Source organism: Vulpes lagopus, chromosome 3 (genome assembly GCF_018345385.1).
Source record: "Vulpes lagopus strain Blue_001 chromosome 3, ASM1834538v1, whole genome shotgun sequence".
NCBI lineage: Eukaryota > Metazoa > Chordata > Mammalia > Carnivora > Canidae > Vulpes > Vulpes lagopus.
The window spans coordinates 151,345,513-151,358,570 of record NC_054826.1 but is presented as its reverse complement, the minus strand read 5'-3'; the positions used below and the strand labels follow the sequence as shown (position 1 = coordinate 151,358,570).

At 34.9% G+C, this 13,058-nt stretch overlaps 1 protein-coding gene across 1 annotated transcript in view; it reads right to left on the bottom strand.

Moving 5' to 3' along the window:
* Positions 1-502: 502 nt before the first annotated feature.
* The window catches only part of ZNHIT6 (zinc finger HIT-type containing 6), a 59,529-nt gene continuing 46,973 nt past the window's right edge, over positions 503-13,058 (bottom strand). The window contains exons 9-10 of the mRNA XM_041750448.1: positions 4,529-4,653; positions 503-745 (exon numbers count right to left, since the gene is read on the bottom strand). Coding sequence (XP_041606382.1) covers positions 705-745; positions 4,529-4,653 — 166 coding nt within the window. The 3' untranslated portion in view covers positions 503-704. The remainder of the gene's footprint in view (positions 746-4,528; positions 4,654-13,058) is intronic.

Sequence of the window (13,058 nt, the reverse complement as noted above, 5' to 3'; positions counted from 1 at the left end):
CACAGAATTCATAAGACACAGTTCACTGTGCAAACAAGGAGAGCCAAACTGGTGAGCACCGATGGTTCAAGCAATGAGAAGCCATTGATTTTGTGAACTGAATATTAGTAGTAGTTGATAGTATTTACTTATCCTTTACATGTGACACTGTACTGGATGCTACCCAAGTAAAAAAGACCCACTCTGTCATCTTAAGAGGATAAATTACAAATAAACCCTAAAGACAAGAATGGGCAATTGATCTATCAGTCCTCCTGTGGCTACAGGTGTGTCACACAGCCTTTATGTTTAGTGAGGTTCCACCAATGAAGTGCCAACTTTGTGGATGACACAGGTGATCCTTGGGTTTGGTCTTGCATCAAAGTAACAAAGTTTTCAGCCTACAGAATTAAGCATATTAAAACCCTGGGCCTAACTAAAATAAGCACTATCCTGGTCAGGTGGAGAAATGGGTTATTACTAGGAATAAGGGCCTTACAAGTCAATTCAAGAGGCTAGAAAATTCATCTTTTAAAAGAATTTTTTTTAGATTGTTTAATTACTTAAACAATAATTTTTAAATTATTTAGATTGTTTAATTACTCTCAGAGAAACAAAAAATTTCAACCACCCACTGACAATATCCCAGTCATCCAACAGCTAGTCAATGCACAGTCCTCTGCAATTGTCTGGGAATTTTCACCTTCTTCCTCCAGAAGAAGTGCTCAATTTTCATTGCCAATGTTCTTGGTAGATTCACTTTTCACTGAAAAAAATAAGTAAACATACAGTCAAGTGTTTATACTGTTTCTGTTTAGCTTGTTCTGTTTTTCCTTCTTCTCTCTTCCCTTCTGATGCATACCAACAGCACTGCTCATAGGACAGGCAAACCATGTCATGTTCCAGGCAGCAGGGATATACAGTTCTGGCCACAATAAAGAAACGATGTCTGAGAGTGGCAATTATATTTTGTGAGGCAACATCCTTCCTGACTCTGTGGAAGACTTGGGAATGGTCACTTCACAGTGTGGTTATGATCCCATATTCGTACTACTGAAGAGATCACTATTATCACATAGGCTGGCCAAGTGTGGTTGGAATAAGTTTTTCCATAAATTTTTTTTTTAACTTAAAATTGAGGGTCAGTATATGCTGAGTGAATGTGGGCTGAGAAGACTAGCTAATCGCCATCTCCTTCCTTTCATAAGAAAGATAACTTAGAGCAGAAATGGAGCTCCTTTAAAGGAGCTGTCCTAACTGGAGCAAGCAAGACTATGATTCACTTACTAAACTGACAGTTCCTTAAGGATAGAGACTAGATCTTTCCTCTTTGTATTTGACTTCCCAGTGTAGCCTGTTTGCTGAATCAGTATGAATACAAGTCACTTTTTGTTTTTTATTCAGCAAAATGGGACCCAGAGTAACAGCTCTGTTTCATTGCATAATGAAGCTAAAAAGAAGTAATACATTAAAACACTATGAAAATTAAGGTTAAAATACAGATTGTTTTGCTTCAGGATTATAGCAATTTATTTCCATAGTGTAGATAAGGAAACTAAAGCTCAGTGGCAGTGAATGCTCAAGGACCCACAGCTTAGTAAGAGCTGATGCTAGAATCATATACCTAGATCTTGCCTCATATTCAACTGCCAAGTTTCTTGGTCAATGGTACCTAGATTTAAGATTGTCCCAGTAACCAAAATGTTTACTGAATCCTTTTTCATGAGTGAAGTATTGAAACAGGGTCAATCCAAGATAGAGTCCTGATCTTTGTGGAATTTTATATAAACTATCAGAGTCCCTCAAGCATCTCCATGATAATATAAGTCAGTTGTTTCTCCTCTGGCTTTCTTTGCAATTTATACAAATTTTATTATAGCACCTATTGCACACTAAAGTTTACATGTGTGTTCTTCTGCTTGAGATCCATCCCCATCTCCCCATCCCAGTATGTGACACACACAATGAAAGAGAGGAAGAAAAAGGGGGATAAGGAGGAATGAGGGGAGGAGAGAGGGAGGGAGAATGGATGAAAGGATACGCATGAGTAGCTCCTATGCTATGTATTTTCACTAATTCAAGTCATTAGTTTTGGGCTGGATTCCTTTTCAAAAAGCAGAGATATTACCCCCCCCCCCCAAAAAAAAAGAGCAGAGATATTCTCGACTGAGTTATAACAGTGGAAAAATACATTTCTCTGATATTTTTAAATTAACAGAACTTTGTACTACTGAGTTTGGGGGAAATGCTTCCCTTTCTATGCTTCCTGAAGTTGCCTGTTTTCTTCTTTTAATGGCACTCCATTCTTTTTTTCTTAGACTGAAATGCAGCATGCTCTCAAGTCATTTAAATCCACTAGCTAACTTTGGTAAATAGGGACCCGTGAAGCAAGTAACACCATTCTGAGCACCTCCCACTGAACTAATACAAGATGGGTGATTAGCACTCCACATTTTCATTCCATTGGGCTACCTTAACTGCTCAACCTTTTATAGTCAACATTTTATAATCCTTAAAAAGCAAAAAGCAAACAAACAAAACTTGCCTATTGCCCATCAATATTGGCAAACCTTTGAAAAAAAGTTATGGCAATCTACAACCATAACAAACATATTAACAATGATCAAGTGTGAAAACTACTGAATGCCAGCCCAGAAACACATTTTACCCAAACTAGAAGAGAGACACCTTGTGCTATGAACTCAAGATCAAAATCCAACATTTTTGCCTCCGGAGAGAGAAGGAATTTCAAGGCTTTCCAAAGAAAATGCCCTGTTCTTATATAACTCTCCTCCTGCATTAAGGGACCACCCTGCAGAATATCCCAAACTGTGAGAATGTACAAAGAAACTGATACCTTGAAGTGCTCACACAAAGAAATGCACGTACAAAAGACCTGGCATTATTTTTAAAGTGTATTTATGATGTGACAACACTTGTATGGTTCTTAAAATCCTGTCAGACCTTCTTTAAGTATTTTGCCACAGTAGCTCTAAATGATCCTCTATCCTGAAAGCACTAGTCACTTGTCTTCCTGTAAATAAGTCAAATATCATATACCCACCAAAAAATAGCAAATTTTACTTAATCAGGTTCCAAGCACACTACAAAAGTAGCCTTTTCATTTTGCTTCGTTACAGGAAGCCTTCCTTCAGTGTGCATTCCTAAACAAGGTGAAAGAGGAGCTGTGTGCTCTGTTTATTTACACAGACGTGTTTGCCCTGGCTAGTAACCCACATTACTAAACAACTTTCCCTGAAACCAACATTTAGAGAGCTATGTGAATTATATTAAGGAAAAAGTAAGGTTTTACAAAGCTTTAAAAAAAAAAAAATCGAAACTGGTCATTTACAACACACTTGTAATTTGAGAAAATAAAATCAGATATTCTCAAATTGTGAAAAATATATAAAAGTCAAGAATTAACCTAAAGATTTAGAGGCCCATAATTGATTGTTAGAAACTTCATGTTTGCTAGCTAAAATTCTAGTTTCAAATTTTAACGCTGACAAAATTTCGGTCACTTTGAAAAAAAAAAATTCTCCTATTCACTTTTAACCAAGAATAAACACCTATTATATACATGTAAGAGAACACCTTAAAACAAAGGTTACTGATTATTTCAGCTTATATTGCTGGTGTAACAATAAAATCCAAACCAAATGTTTCAAATAATATTATTTAAGAAATAATTTCCATCCATCCAAGGATTCACTGGTTGTCTGGAGACTGTTACAATGAAAGTTGGCCTGTAACTATTATTCTTAGCTAGAAATGCTAATGGTTCTGAGTTGAGCCACCTCTCTCCCTTTTAAAAAGTAATTTCTGAATTTTACTCACATCCTCTAGAATTTACATTCAGAAACACAAGAAGCTTATTTTAATCAGTAGTTGCAAATATGGATAAGTCATTTTATATACTGAACTTTTACATATACCATTTCCAGTTTTAATACTTCCAACTCCACTACTCACCAAAGTGTGGTAAGTATATACTTTTAAAGAATCACTAAAATGGGAGGAATATAGCCAAAGAAACAAATATCAAGGAAAATAAAACCAGTGTGTTAAGAAAAAGGAGACAAAGGTCAAGTTAATGACATTTTAAACATGATGTTCTTTCAAACATTATTCCTTTCTATATGGTGAGACTCTAAAAATGTTTATAATCCCTCATTTTAGGAATCTCTAAGTAAAGAGTTTTAACTAGGTAGTAAATTTATCTGATATTGGACAGACTGTTACTTAAAGGCTATTAGCTTTAAAAAGACACACACATATGGAACTCAAAGCAAAAAAAAGTTCTTTTATAGCCATTCAAACTTATTTTTTTTAAATTGATATTACAAACTATGTGTTCTCAAACATGAGAGAATTAGCAGCTCATTCATTTAATTCTTTACATTAACTATAGCTACCTATAGAGAAAATTCAGTTAAGGGTATACATATAGTGGGAAAACAGATATATATAGAAATAAAGACAGTCATGTAATTGCTCAGGTTCACTAGAGTCATTCTAAGCATTATAGGAACAACTTGACATTTACCTTGGTGAAGAACTTCCATATCATGACTGGCTTCTTTTAATACCACATGTAATGTTGGATACTCAATGATCACTTTGTTCCTCAAATTGTCACGGAGACTTTTGCAAGGATCCAGTTCATAATACCTTACAAAAAAAAAAAAAAAGCAAAACAAAAATAAAAAACACCTTTACGATTCAGTTACTCATAAATAAAATATATCAGAGTCCTGCACATTAAAATTTTTTTAAATGTTAATGACATTAATTCAATAGTTATTTCCTTACAATAAAGTAAGTTTAATACCTCTAAGAAAACCAGGTAAAAGTGCTATTATTATACAGGTTCTAAAACTAAATCAAGAGCAGATAAATAAATTTGACTTTAGAAAAGTTTTAGAAGAAATCATTTTCAGATCAAGAAATAAAGACTTTTATATAGTATCTATGATTTATTTTTAAAATATTTTATTTATTTATTTGAGAGAGAGAGACAGAGCCAGAGCCAGAGCCACAGAGGGAATATAAGCAGAGGGGAGGAGCAGAGGCAAAAGCCAACCCTCCACTAAGGAGCGAGTCAGATATAGGGTTTGATCCCAGGACTCTGAGATCATGACCTGAGCTGAAGGCAGACACTTAACTGAGCCACCCAGGTGCCCCAATATCTACCGTTTGTTTGTTTGTTTGTTTATTTATTTATAGATTTTATTTATTTATTCATGAGAGACAGAGAGAGAGGGCCAGAGACACAGGCAGAGGGAGAAGCAGGCTCCATGCAGGGAGCCTGATTGGGACTCGATTCCGGGGCTCCAGGGTCACGCCCTGGGCCAAAGGCAGGTGCTAAACTGCTGAGCCACCCAGGGATCCCTATCTACTGTTTAATGTGTCATGAATTCTTCTTGGATCAGGCAATGACTAGCAATGACTAGTTCAAAATTCAAATTTCCCAAATATATTTAGTTTGAGCCTTAAAAGAAAAACAAAAAACTATCCTATGAGAATTTCCAGTAATATACAGTGTTAAAATAACTGGCTACAAATATCTTTGTAAAAAGTTAATTCTAATTATAGTTTCTAGAAATTTACTTTGCCATACAATTAAATTTGGCCTTCCTTTATTTTAAAATTAAAAAATAAAAAACAAAAAACAGGCTTGAATTTCTGGAAATTTAAGGAATATGGAGTTTATCAGTCATGGTATCATGACATAGCTGTCAAATGTGTCATAGGTAATTAGATGCTAATGTTCCTTAAGGTAGGAAACTCTCAAGTCATTACTTAAAAATAAGATTTTTTTTTAGTTGATTGAAGATGTATTCCCCTAACATTCCTTCCCCTTTCTCTGGGTAGCAGAGAAAAGGACAGAATTTCAGCTAGCTCACTAGGAGTTGCATATGGGAATGTGTTGGCATGTGAATATCATGTCACGTTAAAGAGGAAAAAGTTGAGAACATGTCCACCAGTGTAGTCATAATTCCCCAACTTTTTTCTTCCATCTCCACCAATTACAGATTATATTCACGTGCAAAATGCACATCCTAGGATACCCAGCCTGACAGTTGTAACGCCATCCTTTTCCCTCCCACTCAAGAAAGCTCACTGGAATACAAGTAATCAAGAATGAGGTTATCACCGGAAAACATTTGAATCTGCTGTAATTTTGTCTAAGAGTAAATCATTTACAAACTTTGGTATTTCCTTATTAGTAATAGGTTATTTGCACCATAACTCACAGCTGACTGGGACATTCAGGGCACTTAGGAAGAACTCCTGGTATAGTGATTCCTCTGCAAGTTTGTCCCATAGAATACTTTTCAAATACGGGAAAACAAGTGCTTAACGAAATGCAAAGACAAGCTCCCTATAGAAACTGATTTCTTTTTCAGAATTAGGTGACAAGTAAGAGAACAAATGTACTTGACTTATGTTTGCCTGACCACATGCTCCACCTCTGGAATTCAATTCTTCATTTTAGAATTACAGAAAATTTTTTATGTTGAAAAAAACTTGAAATGCCAAATACTCAGTTTTCCTAAACCAGCCACCCTAGTGCCCATAGGCCACGGAATGCATACATTCTTTTCCCTCTGTAATGTAACACAGATGTGCTTACAATACTTTAAAAGTGGTTCCAGCATTCAAGGATTAAATGCTTCACATCTTTTAAACATTATTTCCCTTTGAAATAAGCAGTGTTTTTTTTTTTTTTTAGTTAGCAGTAATTATACATAAGAGAAAAATGAGATTGAATTAGATATCAAAGTATAAGATTGACTTTTAAAGTAAAATATAAAACGGATATAACCAAATTTTTCTTAGTAGAAAATAAGGCTTGAATTTTCAAATAGGAAATTTTCAAGTAGTATCTTATAAACACTTGCAGTAACTTATGTGTATTTTAAACTGAATCATAAGAATTCTATTGAAAGACATTACACAGATAAGGGAATGTTTTCTACTCATTTGTTTTGATAATTTTCAGTGTAGATTTAATGTTTTAAGTAATTTGTTCTTTTCTTAATATTAAATCTTCATTAGGTTTTTCTAGATTTCCAAAGCTGAATTAAAAAAAAATGATTCAAAAGCCACATGGTAACTATAAGCCTACTATTCTTGCTGATACAGTATAAAATACGTTCCCAGAAGAGAAACATCTCTGGATAATTGAAAATTACCAATGTAATAAATTGTAACTTACTTCAATCTTAAAACTACAATGATTTTATTTGTTTAATTAAAAAAAATTTTGGTCCCTGTTTTATGTGTATAGCAGGACCTTTTCTTTCTACTTTTTACAAAGCACTTAGGATGCAAAAATTTATAAGAACTTAAAATGGTTTATTTAAAAAGTATTTTATTCAAACACAGTGAAAATCTGGTACGTTGTATGGTTTTCATTAGAACCACTGATTTTTACTTAGTATTTACCCTAAAATGTTGCAAACTTCTAATCACAGCAATATTGCTATTCAGTGTCAGGAAGCTTCTAGGCTTCAGCTTTCCAGTTAAAAGAGATTGGACTTTACTAGATAACCTTTTAGGTGAAATCCTGAATTTCTTTGATTTTTCTACTACTAGTGGTTCTACCATTAAAATTTGCCCATATTTTTAAAAAGAAAATTGTGTGAACTGTTTATAAAGAAAAGCTATCACATGCATACGGGGTAACATTTTGTAACTTGTAGTTAATTGAAGCAGCAACTTTTACTGGCTGCTTGGATTTGGGATCTAATGCTTTGAGTTAAAGTCCTGGCACCATCATTTACTGGTCTATGATTCTGGACAAGTTATGTTACTTCTTTGATCCCTAGTTTCCACGCTTGGAAATGGAGAGAATGACAGTATCACTTCAGAGAGTTATTGGGGGGTAGGGGCCGATTAAATGATAAAACACAGAAACTGTTCGCTCATTTACTTAAGCCATGAACAAAGTTTTACATTTGTGTTTACCTAAAATAAAACACATTCTGATAGAAACTTTAGTTCAGGACAGTCATTGAACTTTTTCAGAGTAACAGAGAATGGCACTTACTATGTAAGCACAGAAACACATATTTGCCTTTTTATATATTTTACATTTTAAATATAGAATTACAACTTTCAAAGTATTATTTTAGATCACACTTACTTCTAGAAGGCTAAAAGTACTTTGAATGTCTCTATTTCTATTATCCTTAGGCAAGTTGTAGAGTCCAGCTTGGCACAGCCTAAAACATTTAGGCCTTAGCTCTTTTGCAAGCCATTAAGTTACTGAATCTAAGGGGCAGCTTTATCTCTTTGAAATTTTCTCAAACTCTGGAGTTCCCATTAGTAGAATGGTTCTGCTACCATAAGACAAACAAATTAGGTTTGGAAGAATTAAGACACCAACATTTGTCTTTTTTTTTTTTTTTTTTTAACCCTCAGGGACCCTCTCAGACATTTCCTCTTGTTATTTCACTTGCTCACCCTCACAGGCTTGCTAGCTGACCCTGCTCCAGGCAGCTTTACAGGGGCATTATAAGGGCAGCATGGCTCAGTAGGCTAAACAGGTGTTACAGTGATTGACATTATATAAATAAAAGTTGTCTTCATAGTCAAGGGTATGCTTTTAATTTTGGCTCTGTTACTAACTTTCAAAGAAACTGGCCAAGTTCTCAAACTTTTTCCTCTATTTTATTTGCAAATTAGGATTTTAAGAAATTTCTCCTAACTCAAAAGAAGACAGAATTTTAAAAAGTCACAAACCACTTTATTTCCCATCTGATCAATGACACCCGAGATCGTCTCCCTTTCCCCTCCTAAAGTTGCCAAGGATTAAATGCTTGGCATTTAACAGTATGAGTATTCTCTAAATTTAATAATTCTCTAAATTTAATAATTTGATATGGGGCACCAGTCATGAGTTGGGTAGTACAGACATATGCCTCCTCATTCAGAAAGCTCAGCAGTTTGTAACTGTAATGGTAAATGATTCTAGTCTATCCATGGTATGAAACCTATGGGATGTGGTAAAATAAAGTGACCAATTACATATCTTAAAAATTTAAGGAGGGTCTTATTTGTTCTACTCTCCATTTGTTCATTTGATCTCAAGGTCCTTAAGATCTATGACTCTTCTAAAATCTTAAAAAAAAAAAAAAAAAGGACACCAGGGTGGCTCAGTGGTTGAGGGTCTACCTTTGGCTCAGGATGTGATCCCAGAGTTCTGGGATCTAGTCCCACATCGGGCCTGCTTCTCCCTCTTCCTATGTCTCTGCCTCTCTCTCTGTTTCTCATGAATAAATAAATAAAATCTTAAAAAAAAAAAAAAAAAGATCTGTGACTCCTCAAGGGTACTCCATTTTCTTCATCAGTATAATGATGGAAAAGTTATCTAGTCAACAACTAGCTTGTAAAGATTAAATAAGTAAATTTAACAGATGAAAATGTTCCCGAAGTGGAACTTGTCTAACTAGTATCAGTAATAAGATTTTATTTTTTTATTTTATTTTATTTTTTTTTAAATTTATTTATGATAGGCACACAGTGAGAGAGAGAGGCAGAGACATAGGCAGAAGGAGAAGCAGGCTCCATGCACCGGGAGCCCGACGTGGGATTCGATCCTGGGTCTCCAGGATCGCGCCCTGGGCCAAAGGCAGGCGCTAAACCGCTGCGCCACCCAGGGATCCCCAGTAATAAGATTTTATACTCCAAATATTTTTTATACTAAAGCACCTCTAGAAGGGAATTGACATACTGGGCAGGAATTATGTTCATGATCTATGACAAGACTAGGAATTAGAAAAAGCATGATCTTGCAGACAGACCTAAGTCCAAATCCTGGCTTTGTAACTGTGAATTGGTTTCTTTTTGGTAGGTCAATTTCTCAGAGCTTAAGCTTCCTATCTTGTAGAGATATAGTACATACTTTATTACAATTAATGCATGTGGAAATGTAAACACTTATTCATCAACTGATTTCTCAAATATTTACTTAGTGTTTACCTTATACAGATGGTCTGCCAGGTAACAGAAATTCAAAGACAGTTTATTGAGAGTATTAGTCAAAAAATAATTATCATATTTCATTGGTACAAGTGTCATGATAGAAATCTAAAGCTATGGGGATGTCTGGGTGGCTCAGTGGTTGGGCATCTCCCTTTGGCTCAGGGCGTGATCCTGGAGTCCCAGGATCAAGTCCCACATCGGGCTCCCAGCACAGAGCCTGCTTCTCCCTCTGCCTATGTCTGCCTCTCTGTGTGTCTCTCATGAAAAAGTAAATAAATAAAATCTTTAAAAAAATTTTTTTTCACTTGTTTCTTACATACCTGCAGATATTCTTTCAGGTTGCCCAGTGCCTTCAATATTTAGGCACTTCATTTGCTAATCCTGGCTACCACTCTTTCTTAACTGGTTCTTAAAATCCCTCCTCCTTCAAGTATTTTCTTCTAATTGACATAGGGAATTTTAATTAGTCTTATTACTCTTGTTAAGAAAACATTTTTCTTCTGGTACTAAATTGAATGTAAGCGTATGATTAGTACAGACTCTTAAGTATCACTTTGCAAAATATGATTAGCTAATATGAAACTAATATGATTAGTTTCTTCAGGTAAACTTTTGCTTAAACGTTAAATAAATAGGGGGCAGCCCGGGTGGCTCAGTGGTTTAGTGCCACCTTCAGCCCAGGGCCTGATCCTGGAGACCTGGGACAGAGTCCCATGTCAGGCTCCCTGCATGGAGCCTGCTTCTCCCTCTGCCTGTGTCTCTGCCTCTCTCTATCTCATGAATAAATATCAAAAAAAAAAAAAAAAAAGTTAAATAGTTCATGAATTAATTACACCACAGAATTACATTATTTTCAAAATGGCAAGAACTTACTCTAGTCTTTCTTATGTTTTTCAGCTGAGGGCCATGAAGCCCTGAGAAATTAAGTATCTTAGGGTCACACAAGAAGATGCAGGGTTGGGCTATAAAGCAGATCTTGAATTCCTTCACTCTACTGTTCGCTTGTTCACTTATTCCTCACCCAATTCATATTTACTGAAGGTCTGCCTTGTACCAGACACTGTTCGAGGCACTGGGAAAATAGTTGTGAACTAGAGGTGAAGGATGAAGGCTTTTCAAGAAGAAAGTATAGGTACAACATAGATACAGTCAGCAGGAAGCTAGGTGTCCACAGGACTCAGTGCAAAGTAAATATGGGAATATGCACAGAATTCATAGTTTGGGTAGTTATAAAAAAATTAAAAGAGAAAGGTCTGCTTGGAGGGGAAGTTGAAGCTCTTTGGCTAAAATACAATATCTGAAATCACCTAGAAATGTCAACTAATCATGTCATTATTCCCAGTGAAGAGTATATAAAGTTGGTTACAAATTATCATATAACTAGAATGTATAAATTTAGTACATTAACACTGAGAATTAAATGTTTCCCAAGCTTTCAGAGAAAATTCTCGTTTTATATTTCACATAATTCCTGTAACCAGTAGTCAATATAGTATATATTTGAAATGAAATCATTTACTATGGAAACTGTAGACTTACAATCTAGTAACAATCTGACCACTGTAGATTTACTCTTCTGTGCCTCTCAAATTAAAATTCTCAAATTCACAGCTACTGAAACTTTAATAGTTGTCCTTGTATCTGTCCTGTAAATACTAACCCAGCTGTGCCAACTAGCTGAGCTTAAGCTTCCTTATAGCTAAATTTACAGTTCTTATCATAAAGCTGCTTCAAGCAGTATGCCACGCATAAAACCCACTGGACATGTCTTCTCTGACAAAAATATTTAATACCTCACTCTGCGTATTCCCTTTATATGTATGGACATTCTTCATATTGACTCTAACATTTTCTAGTCTTCAAATGATCTCTTGCTTCCCTTGTTCTAGGGTCTAGATCCAAAATGTGGCCAAAGGTTAATACCATTTTGAGCACGTACTCAACTTGATCACGGCTCTCACTCTGAAAAATAATCAACAATCCTGAAAGGTGTAACAAAGAACTGGGGCTGGGTTTTACATAATCTAAGAACATGCATTATGTTCATTTATGGCATGTGCTATATTGCAGAAAACATCCTAATGCATTGGGAGACAGGCAGGCATAGGTTTGGATCTAGGTACCACCATGTGGTGTTTACAATGCTGCAGCCAGGGCTCTCTATGCAATTACAACAACATGTAAAACATATAATGCATGTATAATGTAACGTAATCATAATGTATTTAAAAATGCTTACCAAAGCACCAAAAAACAGTGGAGGCATGTGATAAGACCTTGTTATTAATACTTATTGTGTTTCATAAAGATACCTACTTGCCTCTAGATTTAACACTGATTTTTAACACACCCTTGCAGCAAACATTTTTTTGTGTTTGGGAAAACTTATTCAGGATCTTTACACTTTTTTTTTGTTATATATGTTAAAATAGTTTTGGAAAACAATGATACTTTTGTGAGATATAACATATTTTAAAGATTTTATTTATTTACTTATTTGAGGGACAGGGAGTACGCACAATATGTCCACTGAGGGAAGAGGAAAGAATCTCAAGCAAACTACACTGCGTGCAGAGCCCAATGTGGGGCAGGATCTCATGATACTGAGATTATGACCTGAGCTGACACCAAAGTATGATGCTTAATGGACTGAGCCACCCAGGGGCTGCTTTTGTGCATTTCTGTGTATTTTTAAAATAGATACATAAACTTGTATTTCCACTTTTCTGTATTTTTAAAATAGATATATAAACTTGTATTTCCACCCCAAGTCTCCAAAGAATTTTACCCTGATTAATACATTTATGTTTGAAAATCTTTTACTGATCACCCATTTATACTTTTCTGTAACAAAATTGTGTAAGCTAAAAATTTATTATTATTACCTAGGATTTTAATGCTTTAAATGTTAAAAATAGTTCTGTATTGATTAATTTTAGCAATTACTAATATAAAATTGATCAAAACACAAACATACTATATTTGAAGTAAAATTTTTGCTGGAAATACACCTCATGATGAGCAATCATGGATAATGGCATCTACTACATTTGAGTTTGCTTACTATTTTTTTTAAAGATTTA